The sequence below is a fragment of the Mixophyes fleayi genome, chromosome 4, assembly GCF_038048845.1.
Source record: "Mixophyes fleayi isolate aMixFle1 chromosome 4, aMixFle1.hap1, whole genome shotgun sequence".
NCBI lineage: Eukaryota > Metazoa > Chordata > Amphibia > Anura > Limnodynastidae > Mixophyes > Mixophyes fleayi.
The window spans coordinates 139,358,837-139,377,742 of NC_134405.1; the positions used below are offsets into that span (position 1 = coordinate 139,358,837).

General features: G+C 38.3%; 1 protein-coding gene across 8 annotated transcripts in view; it reads left to right on the forward strand.

The window, feature by feature from the left end:
* Positions 1–18,906, forward strand: part of SBF1 (SET binding factor 1) — a 146,168-nt gene that overhangs the window by 31,234 nt on the left and 96,028 nt on the right. For 5 of the 8 annotated variants that reach the window (XM_075208486.1, XM_075208490.1, XM_075208493.1 and 2 more), the window contains exons 2-12: positions 6,834–6,919; positions 7,119–7,250; positions 7,859–7,978; positions 8,387–8,497; positions 8,697–8,720; positions 12,804–12,909; positions 13,033–13,165; positions 13,763–13,871; positions 14,228–14,341; positions 17,347–17,424; positions 18,785–18,898. In XM_075208486.1, the coding sequence (XP_075064587.1) occupies positions 6,834–6,919; positions 7,119–7,250; positions 7,859–7,978; positions 8,387–8,497; positions 8,697–8,720; positions 12,804–12,909; positions 13,033–13,165; positions 13,763–13,871; positions 14,228–14,341; positions 17,347–17,424; positions 18,785–18,898 (1,127 nt within the window). The remainder of the gene's footprint in view (positions 1–6,833; positions 6,920–7,118; positions 7,251–7,858; positions 7,979–8,386; positions 8,498–8,696; positions 8,721–12,803; positions 12,910–13,032; positions 13,166–13,762; positions 13,872–14,227; positions 14,342–17,346; positions 17,425–18,784; positions 18,899–18,906) is intronic. The other 3 variants (XM_075208488.1, XM_075208492.1, XM_075208494.1) reach the window with 1 other exon arrangement.

The following is an 18,906-nucleotide window of genomic DNA, read 5'->3' on the forward strand; positions in this document are numbered from 1 at the left end:
CACACTTGAACCTTGCTCCAAATGGCAATAGTCTTATTTTCTGAATGCATTTTTAATTGACATGGGACGACTGTTGAAAGGAACAAAAAAAATGTCGTGAAACTTTATTTTAGATTGTTTTTTTGTTTTTTTTTACTTTGTCTTTTAAAAATTGAAATAATGAATAAAGACTATAGAGATGCATAAGGATTGGGTGAATCCCCCCATCCCCCTCCCCCCAAATGGGTTTATATGTTTTATTATTTTGGCATAAGAATGCATCTTTAACATGTAGAATAGTGCACAAATCTCATTGTAATGATGGCTTATTAACTGATATGTATTTTGTGTGCTATTGTTCATGTTTATTTGGTTGATCTCTACTTCCTGGGTGCATATACCTTGGCACAAATTGTAAAAGTAATTTTGCACTTGATAGGATGCCACATGTTTAGGAACCATGGTGATCTTTATGAGCAATGTGAATTGTGAAATAATAAATATTGGTGTAAGGAAATAAACACATTTCCATATGCCCCACCTATTGTCCTAAAGCTCCTACTCCCCTGTCACACACAGCTGTGATGTTTCAGGTCTTCAGAACCTGGTTATTGCTCATCTTTCCTATTGCAAGTAATATCCATGGTAATTACTGTCAAGAAGCTGCCACTTACTGCTTTGATACTACTGTGGATAGAAGTTAAGAGACATGAATTTGCTATAATGGGAAAATAAACAGCAGCTCGCAACTGTACCAAGATTTCCCTAGTCACCATTTTATATTTAAAATCCAGACAACGTTGTAGCATCTTTTCTTTTGGGTAACGTTGTAGTCCGATTACTCCCACCTGCTTGCAGAGTCCTCACATGTGTAACTCACTGTTTTTGAGAGTCTAAATATTAAAACAGTGAAGGTCACAAGCTATTTTTTCAAGGACGGTATTAACCTAAAATCCTTCTCTGCAACTTAAGCTGGATACACAGTACAGAAAATTTCTCCCGATGTGATCTCTTTAACGATTTTACCAACGACTGAAAGTCCCGATCAGCATGCTGATTCATGTGTTCACATGTAGACGATTTACCTTCAGATCTGTGCTCTTCATCTGTCATAACCATCTGCAGAAAAGATTGTGACTCTGTAAACACTATGGAGATCTGCTGGTCGTGGGTGCATACATACTTCAGAATTTGCCCGACATCGTTCATAGTTATTTTTAGTCAGTAAAATGAAAACAAACGATATGATGTGCTTTGGTATGATAAAACATGATAGGGAGAGTGTATACACTAATATTGGACTTAACAGTCATTTATTGTGTGATTGGTGCGATAATCGAGTGAAAAATTAGATCCTGAGGGATAAAATGTCACACACTTTTGTCCAGTCCCTCCTACACACAATATGTATAAAATACAATACAACAAACAATAAATAGATAATAGCAACTTCTACTTTAGATTATTGTGGAATAATACTAACAAAGTAAATATAGTTCTATTTGATCAAGCTAACATGCATCTAATAGTGCTGGCAGAGACTACTCACTGCAGTAGCGTCGCAGGATTTTATCAGTCTTTTGGAGGCTAATTAGAGTGATGGGAAAATTTGCATAATATTGACTTTTTCAATGCAGTTTTGCTATATTGAAATCTACTATTATATAATTTTAGATACTTTGATTATGAGTTTCAGCTGTTTTTCTTTTAGCCTTTTTACCTTAAAATTTCTGTAGTTTAAATGTATGACAATGTATTTATGTGACATCTACACAATTTGCTATATTTATACAATAAATACTTAGACACACCATATTTCTAGTGCATAACATTTTTGTCACTTATAATTGAGCTTCTGACACATACATGGCTTTCAGAGATGAAAATAGAACAGGCAGTCAGTCCTACTGCATTCTCAGCACGATGTATGATGCATAGATTCATTTTTGACATTTCTCTTGTGCTGATTTCCTGTTCCATGATACTGTGAACTCCTCTGCTGAGCAGGACTGAATGCAGGGTGGGGTCTGTGACAGGAACTTCTGGGGGGCCAGGTCCCTCTTCCTGCAGAGAGGTTGTTGGTTGTGGTGATTTTCAGTGTCTACAGTGGTCACTTGTCCTCTCATTTCTATATGCGACATTAAAGCACAGGATATGCAGGAAGCTTGTATGATATGTACAAGTCAACAGCTTGAGGCTGTACAGAATCCTTCAGCTTGTCACTCTGTTTCCAGTGGCAGCAAGTGTTAAAATGTAATGTGCATTAACTTGTAATAGCTGTTAAGACCTGATGCTGGCATTAAGAAAAGAATTGTCCCTGTGTCTGGAGCATATAATGTGTTTACAGCTGAATCCATAGTTTTTTCTTTATTTTTGCTAGAACGACACATTTTGTAGCACAGTTCTGTTTTTATCATACATGGCATTGTCTGTCTTTTGCATGTTATTTCTTTATACATAACAGACTTGTCCCTGTTTATTAATTGATGGTTTAAGTGTATTGCTAATGCTTACCTTGCCAGACCTCAACAGTGCTACTGAGGTTCTCCAATTATGGAAGAATGTTATTCCCACATGGTTAAACTAAGCAGCATTTTTGTCCGTTTCAGACTATCTAGCTATATAGTAGGGTGTGTACATTTGTGTATGTCTCTGTACTCTTTTTTTTTTTTTTTTTTTTTTTTTTTTTTTTTTCCCCTTACATTGTGAGCATTTTATATAACACACTATAGTTTTGTAGACGAACAGCAATAATAATGATCTGTTCATTAATGACCCATTTGTGTATAGCTATTTGCACTCTTGATAAACATTCTTCAATGATGCTGAATCATGGAGTATAATTCCTGTCAGGATGAAATAATAAAATCCAGAATAACAGGCTCTGCCTGAGACAGCCACGTCATGCTGGTGACAGCTCTGGCACTGCTTTCTACATGGAACAGTTTGTACACAGTACACTCCTTCCTTGGTATTTAATTTCGTAAAGAAAGAACCTTTCCATTGCTGATATGTCTTGTATGATATAGACAGGCCTTCAGTGATTTGTACTGAGATTCATCAGGTGTGGTGTTGGGTTTTTATATAGATGTGAGACCTAACAGGTGTGTACTGGTAGTAACAGACCTGTAAAGTGTTAGCAGTTAAGTATTGTCCTGACAAAGATACTTTTATACAAAGGGTCTTTAAACTGGGGAGCGGATTGTATTGAAGCTCTCACAATAGTGAACAGGGCCTCTCAATTGGAAACAGGCCAAACAAAGCATTTCAGCTTCACACCTGATAACATTGTTTAGTACTGTGAACTTCACAGCTGGTATCGGACAATAGTCACTATTTTTGACAAATGATAAAATCACAGGCCAAACTATGTTTTGTGAAATTTACAACTAAAGAAATCTAGTTGATTTGTATTGTATAGCCTTATGTTTATTAAAAATAAGTGTTTATGTACCACTTTAGGAAGTATTGAAAAGTTTGGTTACTGCTCAGTTAATTGGAAGCCCCATGCCTTAAAATAATACATAGTATTTACAAATTACCCCAGTCTTTCTCCTCCGTATTTGCTCTTCACCATTGCCATAGGAAGAGGCACTTGGTGATCAAGTATGACATTATCACTGAGCGGCCTTACTTTCCCCCCGATCAGGTATTCAGAATCTTCTGGACAGCATGTTTTTGGAAAAAGAGAGATCCAATATCTGTGTTTTATTTAATATTCCCCAAAGGTAAATGATGTCTTGTATGACCTTCAATCGTTCACCTTTACCTGGTCATTTGTTTGGAGAATTGTAATCATGTGTTTTAATAATGACGTAAATGTGTGTGTGATATAGTGACAATCTTAATACCATTGCAGGAAGTAGACATGCTGCTTGGCATTTCTTATGTTGAATTCTTTGCTCCCCAGAAAAACAGACAGCTATGCATGTAAATCCTTTCTCCTTACTGGCCAGGTGTAAAGCATTTCAGTCAGGTGTCACTGTTACTTTCATACTTCCCTGTGTTACCTAAGGAAGTACTTTAGGGCTTGAAGTGTCTAGCTAAGCTACTTCAGGAACAATGAGTCCCCTGAAACATTAGCAGCTTTATGCCCTTGTTTCAGTGAAACAAAGCTGCTGGTGTGCCCATGGTATCTTGTTTCTATACTAGTGTACAAAGGTGATTTGGGAAAATTGATGACATCCCGAGAATCCCCAAAGATTGTTTGTACTGTGTCTATCCTGACCATTACATGACCTCTATTTTTAGTTAGACTTCCTCTTTAAGAAAAGCTGATGTAAAACATGATTAATGTTCATTTTTGCTGTAACTAGAAAGTAGAAATATACTATTTATACTTAATGTAAACCTAAAAGTAGCTTCACATCACATAATCCTGAGGGAACTTTGCATGTTACCAGATTCATATGCTCAAAACAAATGTGAGGGTGTTTTTTGTGTGTATCTATCTTTCTACCTTATACATATACACACCCACACCTATTATATAATTATGTATTTAATATTATTGCCACACTCTATTTATATATCCTTTACACATTTATTATGCGTGTAATGGTTGGTTCATAAAACTATTTGGGCCTAATTATGAGCTAACTTGTAGTTGAACAAGTTAATTATAAAGTCATGGAACAGCTAAATATTCCATACAAATGGTTCATACAATTTAAGGGGACAATTTAGAAATAACTATTAATATATTAATGTACAAATATATACATAAACACAGTGGGCCTGAGTCATTAAGGAGAGAGCAAAGCATACAAAAGTAGTAACTTTGCACCTGGGCAAAATCATGTTGCATTGGTGAGGAGAGTAAATTTAAAATGTGGGGACAGATTTATATTTGAGGTAGGACATGTCCTAGATCAGTTTTAGATTTCAGTGTAAAAATAAAGCTATCAAGTATATGTGTGTTACATGAAAAAGCAGCCAGTATTTTTCTATAAACACAATGGTAATACTGATAACAAATATAAAGAGCTGGGACATCCAGCACAAGTGGTACTGGTGTGATCCATTAGAATAATTAAGCACAATATACTATTTAAGAGTTATCTGAAAAGGGTAAACAATTAAATAGAAAGTGCTTCAAAAGCTATTGACAGAGTGAGTAGAGAGTGATATCATATTTATTTTTTTCCCTGCCTCTCGCTCAGTGTGTTAAAGATTGTAGGCTTGGAGATTAGAGCTTTCTTATCCATTTCAATCCTGTTGTTCTCATCACCATTACCAGAGCAGTGTGTTAAACAATGTGTTTAGTCAATATGTCATTTGTTCCTTACTAAGGCTGGGTACACACTACAGAAATTTTCTGCCAATGCGTTATTTATAACAAAAAAGATCATGTCTCTGAAAACTCTATGGAGATCCTGATTGTGAGGGCTTACACACTGCAGAATTGGAGCGACATTGTTGAACGAGATTTTTAGTCCTGTTTAAAAATCAAATGAAACTGTACGATCGTTTATCGATGCAGTGTACAAACTAATGTCATATTAGCCAGAACAAATCTGGTGATTGTCCCGGTCAACTGCTAACCCTGTAGTGTGTACCCAGCATAAGCCACTATGTTGTCGTAAACAGCAAAAGTCTTGCAATAATGCTAAGTCATGTATGCACATCACTAATCTTACATATTAATATTTTTTTCTTACCTATTTGTGTGTTGAGAGGTGTCTCTCTCATATAATTCTGGGATGCTATATATGTGTGTGTGTACGTATGTATGTATGTATGTATGTGTATATATATATATATATGTATATATATATATATATATATATATATATATATATATATATATATATATATATATATATATATATAATTTATGCTTATGCCATGGAGAACACTGGCTCTCAAACAATTTTCATGCCTCTATACCATACACTGTTTAGAGGTGGTAGAAATCTGCTGCAGGCGGAAGTGGTTTTGACACCTCGGTTAATCTAACGAGACGGAGTTGCTTGTAGTGAAGAATCACAGGAAGAACTGCACCTGTATCTGTTATATTTACAGTCTATGCTCATTGTGCAGACTGTGCATGTTCTCAATACAGTACAGGCCACTCACACTATATTTACTAACTAGATATTACTATTCTTGTTTGTATAACATGGGTACAGTGACTCTTCAAGGTCATTTACATAAGTTTGTAGTTAAATTAGTCTGCGTAAGGTGTGCTAGACTTGCCTAAAAAATAATTGTTAACTTGGTTTTACAATTTTTGGATTAGTTCATACAAAAACTGAAAATGAAAAGCTGACTTTTCTGCCCTAAAGAAGTGCATATTCGGACTACCACTGACTTGTTTGTATAATTAGTAGCTTCTTGCTTGTGGCAGAACATTGTAGGATCTAAGTATAGTTTGTCCCTCGGTAAAGATGACAAGCATTTTTAAAGAGCGAAAAGTGCAGCAGTATTTTTCATTAATACCATGAACCTTTTTCTTATTAATTTTAATTAATGCTTTATCAGACTCTCCAAGACATCCTTCCAGCTGGTATCCATCTTCTTCTAGAAATTCCCATCCACTAAGCAACCCCACTAAAAAGTTTCATATCCCCAAGTAGATCCATCACTCTGAAACACTTCGATTTTACCTGTTTTTTTTTTTTTTAAATACCTGAAAGGTTTTGCATATTTTGTATTTTTCTTTAGTACCAACTATGTTTTTGCATTTTTGTACCAAAGCAATTGCTTTGAAGCACTGGTCTTTTGTCTTCTTACAGGGTGGCTATTCAATAGTTTTGGTGCAGACTCTCTCCATGAGCTTATCATGTTATGATTCATTATGCATTTTTTAGGCTTGGTGCATTATATTTCAAGTGATCATCTTCTTCTTGTAGGCAGTGGCATAGGACAGGGGAAGATTCTGCAGAGGTTCCCAGAGAAAGACTGGGAAGACAACCCTTTTCCCCAGGGCATTGAACTGGTAAGTCTTTTAATAAAGTTCTAAATGTGAAATGAATAAATTTTTCTATATCTTAGTCAACTGTGTATTTCATAGAGGATTTGAAATGATTTTCATTTGCATTTGGGGACTTGTACTATCTCATCTGTTTTTTCTGAAACCTTTTGATTACTGAACACACAAGCTACTGGCATAAAAATCAATTTCTGTACTTTATTAGTTCTGTCAGCCTAGTGGATGGCAGCTGTATACAGAGAAGAACCCCCCAACGTTCTTCATCGCAGTTCTGACTGACATCAACTCAGAACGTCATTACTGTAGTTGCTTCACTTTCTGGGAGGAAATCGCACAGGTATGTCATTTTTTTGTTTCTTTTCTTTGGCTGAATACATCCACATTATGTTATTGTTCTGTAATGCCTCTCTGCTTATGTGTGTGCTAATTCACCAGTATTCTATATCCTTGGCCTGCTTACTATATTTTACTTTCCATTGCTAAGGTCTTGTACTCAGTCAGTATGCTCACAGAATGAGTTTGCTGTCACAATGTCTCACCCTATTTCCTTCTCTTTTCTCTGTTATGTCAGGTACATGAGAAACAAGAAGCAAATGGGACTTAATTTACCCCCAATGCATTGCTTTTTTTTTTTATTATTATTATTAATAATAATAATAATAATAATAATAATAATATTATTAATAATAATAATTCATTTCCCAGTAATGGTCAAAAGTGGTCTGGTTGAAGATCTGCTTGCTTAATTCCTTATTCATTCTCTCCTGTAATCTAAAGTTATGGAATGCTATATGCCAGATGGAGATGAATAAAGGCTGCTTTATATTTGGATTTTGACACTGGAAAACTAAAAAGCCCCATACATATAACCCATATATTTTGGAATGCACATGTTTGGTACAAGTTGGCTAGTTAATAAATTACTATATATCATATATTCTATAGAACCTTATTGATCAGCGAGATGGAGAAGCTGAAGATGCTCCCCTGCCATCTGCAGCTCAACTTTATGCTCCCAAGACTCTGGTACTCGTGTCACGTTTGGATCATCCAGAGGTCTTTAGGGTGAGTATCCTTTAATTGTTTGACATTCTCTAAATTAATTGTGACTTCCATCCTACCTGGTAGAAATAATTGCATCTGTTTCTATAGAAGGCTTCACAACCTTTATTTATTAATTCTGACCAGGGATCGTGCGGAGTCTGTATTGTTCTCCCCATGGTTTCCCCCAAGTGCTCCAGTTTCATATTTTAGTCCAAAAACATACTGATAGCTTAATTGACTGCTGACAAAATGAACTCTACAGTTTGTGTTAGAGAATTTATACTGTAAGTTCCAGTGGGAAAAGGATTAATGTGAATAATTATATATTCTCTTTATATTGCTGTGTAATATGATTAGTGCAATATTAATAAATGATTATTGTAATAATAATGAGAAGCTTGTCTTGGTTTAACAAATCTCCACATACAGGATTCCCTAGGTCTGATTTACACCATTCACACAGATGGCCTGAGTGTGTCTTTGGAGAATGTCATAGGAAACTTGTTAACATGCACTGTTCCTGTCGCTGGGGGTTCCCAGGTGAGTGATGCCTAAATCGGGTACAACCTCTGTGACTAACAGGGCAGTTGAAATACTACTTTGTTGCAAAGGAATTTTATGTAAAAAAGTACTGAACAGTGCTCCTCTTACCAGGGCCTATTGTCTATGTGTTGAACATAGTTAACTACATCAAGCTTGTGTGTTACTCTCTGACTTCATGTTAATCTTTTTCTCCCAGTCTGACCTGGAGCAGGATTTTATGGTATGCACCTCATTATAATTGCTGACACTCTGCCTGCTTATTCTCTCCCATCACCTCCAATATCGGGAAAATATATATTTCCTTCCATGGGCTTTCAAAAAAAGTTAGTATAAGTTCATGAAGATTTAAAAACACAATCAAAATGGCATAATATATTCCCAAAAGTGGTGTACTGAAAAAAGTTTGATAACTTCACTAGAGAGAAAATTATATTTTTAGGCATGATCCAACAATTGAAAATTGGTCTTAAGTAAATTAATTTCTGAGGTAATATAACAGTAAGCATTGCAGGTCTTGTTTGTGGAAAAAGATGACACCGTTTTGACAATGATTGCTGTCTGAAGGAGGGTATTCTAGGAAGAAATGCCGCAGGGTGTGTGTGTTTGTTTTAAGCATCCCTACCAAGTGGCAGAACCATGTGATTCCCGTGCCTAAGTACCCAAAAGTTTTGCAGAAACTCACCCTTGTTGTGGTTAAAATTCCATGATGCACGAGGACTCATATCCTGGGGATTGCAGGTGCAGATTACCGGAGCGATTGGTCAAATCTACGACCTTCATCTGCATGAGTTTACATTCTATTTCCCCGCTGTGAGTCCTGTACTGACAGTGACAAGTTTCTCCTCTAAACACCCCTGCCAGGAGCCTGCAGTTCTGTTAGTTGGAGGCAGGAGTTTTTCTTTAACAAAAATTAGATTTTTAGGTTACTGTTTTAACTTTATTTTAAAATGACGAAAATGCAGTTTGAAAGACAATTTTTTTGACATGAACATGCCCTTTTTATCCACAAGTTTAGTTTTTCATTTAGCAGTAGTGGGACACAGGCAGTTGGTTATGTATCTAGCTAGGGCATGGGAAAAAAACCTCTCTTCCTCCCTACAGTTTTCCTCTTTTTTTTTCACTTTTTTTGTTTTTCTAGCGCCATACATAGGATGTGGGTACAGGACTTTTTGCCTTTCTTACATTAATTTATTTTCTAATAATTTTAGGGGTCTCCTCAGCTGCTTCTTTAGTGTTGCTGAGCCTAATGTCCCAGTCATGATACTGTCCCAGGCAAAGAAGGCTGAATGGGATGAGCACTGTTCCCATCAGTCCAGGGACCACCCGGGGGGACCTGCTAGAAGAGGGTCTGTTTTAACATAAGGACAGGTAAATGTCTTGTTTGGCATTTCAAGATGGTGGCTGTGATGCAGAAGAGATGCTTGTGGAAATGAGTCTTATACAGATAACATGGATCAGCAAATCTCTGGAGTGCTGGGACAACAGCCACTCCTGTACGGTCACTGTGTTTTCAGTGTTGCACAGACCTGGCCTGCTGCAGCCCACCTCCACAGTATTTCCCAGTGCATCGCTCAAGTCTTCCAAGGATATACAATGGCGCCAGACGATGATCTACTCCTTCTCCCCCAAGATCTCCCCTTTTTCAACAAAGTGTTTTCTTTCTACTTTCTTTCTGTATAGTCTAAAAGTGAGGCTTGTCAGTTCTGTAGATTGCAGCAGAATAGAACAGATTCGGCTTTTTCCACTCAGGATGGGCATGTCAAACACTCATAAATTCATGTCCAATGCGAGGGGTGCAAGAGCTGTAACCTTGGTCCTCCACAGTTAGCTCTATGCAAAATACCAGACTAAATTACCTGCTGTACACTCAGACCTAGTATGCCCTAATTGCGCCACTCTACCTCTGAGCCAGCAGGTTAATTCCCTAAGTCTGTGGACTGCATTTCCTGCCTGCCCATTTTGCGCTGGGCAGCCTGAGTTTCTGTCCCAGAACCTGCCTGTGCCAGCTTTTTAATTCAGTTCATTATTGATTTTTCAAAGAAAGTTGCAGATATAGTTATCCGGAGGGCAGTACTTATCATTTCCCTGCCATTTAGGTTCCTGGTGAATGTATCAGATGAGTTTATACTCTCTCAAGAAAAGGGGAATACAAAACTACAGTAGATGATGATGGAACCCTAGACAATTCTTGAGCCCATACATTATCTGCTGAGACATTACCCAATGCTGTATTCTGTCTTATCGGGATGGTAACCTGCCCCCCCCTCCCAGTCTAACTCTGTATTTAGTTAGTCTCAGGAGAATGTATGGATCTCATGATTATTCAGGCCTTTAACATTTTTCCTAGAGAGATTTAGAGCGGAGTATTCTCTGCAGCTGTGCACCTTCCTCTTTCACAGCTGTTTGGGGGAACCATAATGCCTCCGACTAAACGGTACACCGTCTTTTTGACATCCAAAGGGTGTCATCTACCCTGTCTTTGACCATCCAATGGGTCATTGTTCCTCCCAATCTTTTCCTGGTGCCCAAATAGGATTCCTCTTCCTGGATCTGAAGGTCCTCAAGGATCCATTGAAGGACAGTATTCCCTAGATATCAAAGATATTTACCTTTATATTCCCGTATGGGAGGACCACTAGCGCTTCCTCTGTTTTGCTCACTAGGCAGCTCACTAATTTTAGTTACTCCTTTTCGACCTTTTGTCTCCTCCGCGAAGGCCATAGTCTCAATGGGGTGCGCTGTGTGTTCTCGGGGATAGTCTTCTGGTAGGTAGTCACTACGGAAGCTAATCTCTTGGGATGGGTGCAGTTGTTGTCCATGCCTCGGGGTACATGGTCTCATCAGAAGTCCATCTTACTGATCAATATCCCTTGAACTCTGGGCCACCTAACATGAGTGGTCTCTCCATCCTGAGGTTTTTTTTTGAAACCCTGTGCAAATGTGGGGAGTCATTGAAAATATACCTATATACGGCACTGTTGACCAAAGAGTCTTTTTGTTCCCAAATTTTACATTACCATCTCTGCAGAGTACACCTTTGGTATGACTGTCCTCCAGACATTCCTCACCTCTTACTGAGAGTGGCTTTGGGTCACCCCATCATCTTCATCCCACTACCTACTCAACGATAAGAGGGGAATTTTTTGCTTCTCCTTGAATCCCTTTTGTCCAAGCTTGTAGTGGGACAGGCTAACACGCCTAGGCATGCATCTGTTCTACTCTGCATTTTTCCCTTGTCATTTTGCTGAGCTGATTGTACTAAAAAGCAGCAGGTGAACACTGGGATCTATAGGGCAGAGGAGTCTGTTATATTTTCTTAGTTCCTTGGTTCCTAGGGGTGAAACATTGCCCAATGTCTGTCTGTCTGCAGCTTCGGAGAATGGGATTTAAAATAAAGTAAACAAATTCTGTATTTTATTTTTACATTTTCTAATAGAAATAAAGAAGTAAATCCTTTTTAAAATGTACCACTTTTAAAACTTTTGAGAGTAAGAGTTTATGGCAGACAACAAATTTTGTACAATGCTCAAGGCGGACTCTTAGGCTCCGAGGTTCCTTTTTTTTTTTTTTTTTTTTCTGCTTCTTAATAAATTTACAAAGACTGAACTGTTTTATAAGATAAACGTAATTTATGCCCCACAAGGCTAGCACTCCTGTTACTGTGCTGTGTGGTCGAAGTACAATAATTCTACAATTCAACAATTGGTTGTTATATTAATTCTGCTATTATAACAGCGTTCACACGAGGATCCCTGCTTGCAGTGACTACTGATGCAGTGGACTCCACCATGTGTTAGTTTCAATGGGGGATACTTGGTGACTAAAGACAGTTGTTCCTAGGTTACAGTCCACTTTTGCAGATGTTAAACAAGGCCGGCATATCTTGCTTGTAAAATAAAAGTATAGTGTGATCAAGTGCTAAAACTCTGGGGATCTTGTCATAAATTTAAATATCTTTTTTGGAGTTTGTCAGTAAAGCCCATGGGCACATGCATCCATATGAGATATAAAGAAATGAGCACATTCCTCACTCACTTTGTGACTTCTTTGTGGCCTAAACTTGGCCCTAACTGTAGTAAACCTACTTCCTGCTGTTCACCCTCTCAGCCCTATCCTTAGTCCTCACAATGTTCTGAGCCTTATTGCTTCCCTCAGTCTGGCTTTACCCCCCCCCCCCCCCCTCCTTTCTACACTTGAGCCACTGCATTTTCTTTTTTATGATATTTCCTGTCTTTCTCTCTCTTCTTGGTAAGCTGATATCACTCTGATATCTGAATGTTGTTTACTTTCACAATGTAAATAGAGAACCATATCTCTGGGAGCAGGGGACCGACAAGTGATCCAGACCCCAATATGTGACTCTCTTCCTGTCAGCAACTGTAGTGTGGCCATGTTATTTCGACAACTTGGTAAGTAACCATAACATGCTGTGTCAGCCAATTAGCTGTTTCTATTAATTGTATGTTTTTTTTTTTTGTTTTTTTTGTTTCTCTTTTTTTTGACGCTTTGCTTTGGACTCCTCTAATCTCCAGGCATCACCAATGTATTGTGCCTCTTCTGTGCAGCTCTCACTGAGCACAAGATCTTGTTCCTTTCCCGAAGTTACCAACGCTTGACTGAAGCTTGTAGAGCCCTGCTGGCTATATTGTTCCCTCTCAGATACAGGTAAAATAGTTGCCAACTGCGCACATTATCATACTCTTACATATGCTAGACCCTGTAAATAGTGTTGGTGTTATTTATGAAGATTCCACCAATTTGCGGTAAAACAAATCCATTTTCTTACACCTCTCATTTACAGATTTGTTTATACTCTTTACCGTGAAAATATTGTTCCCTTACACAAATTGATATTTAGATGTAATGTTTACTCAATCCGTACTGTAATTAAACCTAATGCCTGTGGTATTAAGGAGAGCATAGCATAGAAAGGAGTAACTTTGCACCTGAGCAAACCATTTTGTTTTTTTTGAGGGGGGGCGGGTGTAAAGTAAAAATGTGTATACAGATTTATAGTTGAGACAGTGTGCGTCCTAGATCAATTTTAAATCTGTGTAAAAATAAAACTGTCAAGTATTTGTGTGCTAGAGGAAAAAGCAGCCAATGTTTAACATCTCCAAAATAATAAACTAATTTGCACCCCTTGCATTGTAACATGGTTTGTCTTGGAGAACATTTACTCCTTTTTTTTGCCTTACGTTCCTTAATGACTCAGGCTCTCTGCCACTACTTTAGCTTCATACGGTGCCTTTTGTCTTGCAGTTTCACATATGTACCCATTCTCCCTGCTCAGCTCCTTGAGGTTCTCAGCACCCCTACACCATTCATCATTGGAGTAAGCGCTATCTTTCGGGCAGAAACACAGGATTTGGTGAGAACAATGTTCTAGAAATTGCTTATTCTAACTCATACTGTTCCGAATGAGACACTTATACTTCTACTTCAAAATCTTCCCCTACCAATATGCAAAATCACAATCAAAATCTTCAAATTTAAGCTACATTCCCAGCCCCTAACTGAGATACCTACAAATGTATGTGTTGGCACATGAACAGCTGGTAACCATCCCTGTACATATGGGATGAGTACGAGCAGTTGGTCAAGTCTCGCTTTAGGTGGAACTGGTACTGGTGGTCAGAGTTAGACCTTTAAAATGACAGACCTTTGTTTTCCTTGGATTAGTCAACTCTAGCTCTCGCTAACTCGTTTTTTTTCCTCTCTCCTCAGCTTGATGTGGTAATTGCAGATTTAGATGGTGGCACTATAACAATCCCAGAGTGTGTTCAGATTCCATTGCTGCCTGAACCATTGCTCCACTACACACAGGAGGCCTTGTCATTGGTAAGAATGCTTCTTCTCCAGATATTCTCAAATGCTATTTGTTCTTCCTTTCTCTCCATTATTCTTTCTGCAACTGCAGTACCTGTATGACACAACAGAATAACAAGGGTAGCTAATTTTATAGAGGAAGAGTAGTGAAAAAATGGTAACACAAGTAGCTAGCGATAGTGTTGTGAGGTCCTGTGTCCTAACCTAAGAGTAGTCATCCCATTTAGTTTTAGGCTCATCCCCAATTATTAAGATTTAACTTTAACTATTCAGCCACTGTGTTGCACTCCCGAACAGCCCAGAGATGGGAAACTTTTTTTTTTTTTTTTTCTTTTCTTTTTTGAATCAGGTGGTTTTTATTGAAGAGATTTGTCAAAACATATAACACATAGGGGCATATTCAATTGACGGCGGCATCGCCGAAAATCCCGCCTCCAAAAATACTGCCGTTAATACGGTAATATTTCGTTGGATTTTCCCTGAGCTGCGAGCTGAAATCCAGCGAGTAAATAACCGTAGTAACGTTTTTTACGCGTGGGATTACCGTATTAACGGTAATATTTTTGGAGCGCGGGATTTTCGGCGATCCCGCCGTCAATTGAATATGCCCCATACAGCGTTAAATACCTAGATAAATCCCGTAAACCTGCAAACTATCGCCACTGCTCCCCCTAATATTTGAGATTTGTCATTCAACGCTAAACATTTGGTTATAAACCTTAAACTATAACTTTGAACTAGTGTACATCCAAGTTCTTAGGCTGTGTGAAGAGAGTAAATCGGGAATGCAATGAGCAGACAATTACAAGAATACTATGGAGGGATAAAGTAAATATCAATCGGTTCACATAAGAAGTCATGAAATATCCATAACAAACTGCCTCAGGCAAACGTAATGTCAGTCAGACATGCAGGATCGGGCAGGTCGGGATGCAGAGCCAGACTGGGACAATGGAATTTTTCAATTAAGCAATAGGCTGACGACATCCCGGAGCCCAAGTGCATATTCTGTATTTAGAAGTATACCAGCGGGCCCAAATCTGGTGATATTTATGATTGGTACGTCTATTGGCATACATGTATCGCTCATAATAATTTAGGTCTTATTGAAAAATAGAATAGAGAATATACTTTTATAGCACAAGATTAAACTTTGAGAGGAAAACAATAAGTTACTTAATTACTTTCAACTCTATTATTAAATTATTAATTATTACTAAAGCTTCAGTGTATGTCTCCAGTCATCTAGAGCCACTATAGGAGCTGGCAGTGCACAAGCCTGGCTAACTCAGTGTAGAAATCGTTTAAAGTTTCTTCTCATTAGAGAGGATTCTGGAGAACCCCACAGGATCGAGATCCTGGAAGTGTCAGAGTTCTGCCTTAGTCACCTCCTAGATAGGGTCTATATATGAGTTATTCTCCCAGGAAGAGGGTGAGGTCGCGGTGGACCCAGACATTGATAAATCCGCATGCCCTGACACAGAATCTACAAGATAATAATGGTGTACTGCACATCCAGAACAGCAAGAAGTCAGCTGAGTCTGACAATATATGGTTTAGGAAGAGGCAGAAGCAGGTTTTTCTTTTTTTGTTTTTTTTTTTAGTTTGGCCACACTTTTGGGTTCTTTGTGCTGGGTCACATGGTCTAAACCTAAACAAATGTTTCAGGTTACATGCAGATTGCTGACCTTTATGCTCTGCCCAAGGTGGATAAGGATAAATGGAATATACTGCCTAAAGTGGAGGCCGATCTAGCACTTTTGTATAGGGTTATCACTATTGTGATCCCTAATGCCGCTGTTTAGGATGATACAAATAAGAATTAGAGGCCATAATTAAGTATAATTTATTGTTTCCCTGAGACCTCTCACTTTTTCCACTGTGGTCTCTAGGAGGTAGAAAAGTGCTTTGAGCAACTCCTGGAGCATTTGCAGTCAGGGAAACCTATGTCATAATTAGGGATGCTCAGCAAGCATACCCATTCTTCCAATAAGCTTCGTGCATTTTGCCAAACTATCTGGCTCCAAGACTTGAGAGCAGATTCAGGTCTATGGGTTGGTTTACATTGCCAAGCCGCCAGACAGAGGCTTCGCAGTGCCTTGCACAGTGCCAACCATTAACTGAAGAGATGTAAACACACAACCATTGGACTCTGGAGCATTGGAAGCACACATTCTCTGTAGTGACAAATCACACTTCACCATCTGGAAGACTGACTGATGAAATTGGGTTTAGCAGATGCGAGTATAATTCTTTTTATCTCGATACGTCCTGCAAACTGTAGAGTTTGCTGGACGTATTAATCGAGGACACGGTCCTCGATTAATACATTCAATGTTTTTGCGGTTACAATGCCAGTTCTGATCAGAAGTTGGGGCGCTCCGTTAGATTGCCCACACAGATGTCTGCTTTGGTCTGTGTCTCACAATTGGATGAATGAGAAACCTGGAGAACCCCACAGGATCGATAACAAGTGATGTAGACCACAGAAACATCTGTCCCAATGATACATGAGTTACATCCTTTTCTCTGAATCCATAGGGGAACACTGAGCTACAAACCTTTTACGCTCTATTGCTCCTGTTAACTGTTTTCAGGAACGTTGTTTTTTTTTTATCTCTTATTTTACTAATCGAGCCCCACAGGACAGAACCAGAGAAACTAACAGTGTTGCCTAGAGAATCGTTATGGAAGGGAGGGTGAAACAAAACCTATAAGATTTTTTTGTGTAACGCAACGGTCTTTATATATGGATTCACACAAAATGATTTAACATATGTATAGAAATCCTGTTGCTTTTCCAGTATATTTTCTCGTCTTGTTTTTGCTCTTTTTTTTTTTTTCCCCAGTGTTTCGGTTCAAGAAGTAATGCATGTTAAAAGCCTATTCTTGATATACTCAAGTAAATTAAGCAGTGCATTTAAGTTTAAAAAAGAAATGTGACATGATTGCACATTGTGTTTGTTAGCCTGTATGAATAGCAATTTGCTGACATCCGCTCCCTGCTCCTTTCTCAGGTTCTAGATCCCTCTTTGCAGATTGCAGATTTGGCATTCCCTCCATCTTCCATCACTGCTTCCACTCTTCGAATGCAGGTAAATCAATTACACAAACAAATGTGAGTAACTCAGAGGGGCACAACCTTGTCATTTAAGACATCTAGAGGGTCCTAGTATCTGTTTTCCTGTGTCCCTTAGATGATAGACATGCAGTACATTCAGCTACAAACTGACCCTTTTTGGGTGCCTAAAACAATGGGACAATTTTGCGTTCCAGCTGAAAAAGATTACGCACCACTGGTCTAACTTGTCATTCTACTGCAGTGGTTCTCCTTGGGCCCATCAACAGTATAAGTTGGTTTCCTTCTAGCACTGATTAAAAAAATCCCTTGGGCAACATGTTTGATAGACTTATCTGAGCCAATGGAAGCTCACCGACTAAACATACTGTTGGCAAGGCCTGAGTACAGGGCTGGAAACCACAGCTCTTACCCAGTGGATCTCAAACTTTTTTTCAGCAGCCCTAACACATTAATCAAGGGCCAAGTATCGCCTACATCAAATAACATTCCATAAACTGAGAAGTATGTACACCTACCAGTTTTGCCTTTTAACATGATCTACAAATAGTATATATATATATATATATATAGTGTTTGTACAAGTAGTTCTCCATGCTCTTTAACTCCCCTGCCTCAGGTTAAGACAGAGGTGTTTCTCTGACCAAGTGGTCAATGATGTAGTGTCTGCCTTGTTAGTCGGTTGATTAATACACAGGGGTAGTGAAAACTGATATAATGGCTGTAATAACTGTATTCTTAGATTTGTGTCTGCATAAGACCCTATTAAGACACTGTAATGAACATAAGCTTCAGCTGTCTCTAATGGAGTGGGGAGGTAATAGTTTGCTTTTTAACAGAGCTGCAATGGAATGTAAGGTTACAAATGAAATTTACCTTCCAGGTTCATTTTGGAAAATGTAAATGTTAAGGTTTAATGGTGACTTAGGATTAAGTGTGTCTCTAAAGCTTTTCACAATTTATATCATTGTTCCTTCTTTCCTTTTTTGTCCTTTTGCTCATTGTAGTTATATCTGTTTCAAGCAGGTGGGGCTTGGTTAAAATAAAGGCAGCCCTCAACTATAAGGACAGTTTTGTAGTTTGAGAACTAACGCACAGGTGGAGCATTTACTCCAAAGCATATGTAAATATTAGGAACACTTCCTTGTCAACTGGTGTGTGTATAGGCAAAAATAGTTCTTGCTACTGTAATGTGTATAAAAAGCCTCCTTTATCATTTTAAAATATTCTGCAAATCTATTCTGTGGTGTGATTAGTATTTGAAATATGCAGTTATGGTAAGTTGTAATTTGAAGACATCTGTGTTCAGTTTTATTGTTATGTAAAGAAATAAGGAGGTACCATGTGCATTTGTTTCATGATGTGATTGGTTACAGGATATGGAAGTTCGTGCTGTGTTCCTCCGCCTTTTTGCTCAGATCTTGCAAGGATATCGTTGTTGTTTGCAGCTGATCAGAGTTCACCCAGAGCCTGTTATACGGTTTCACAAGGTTAGTGT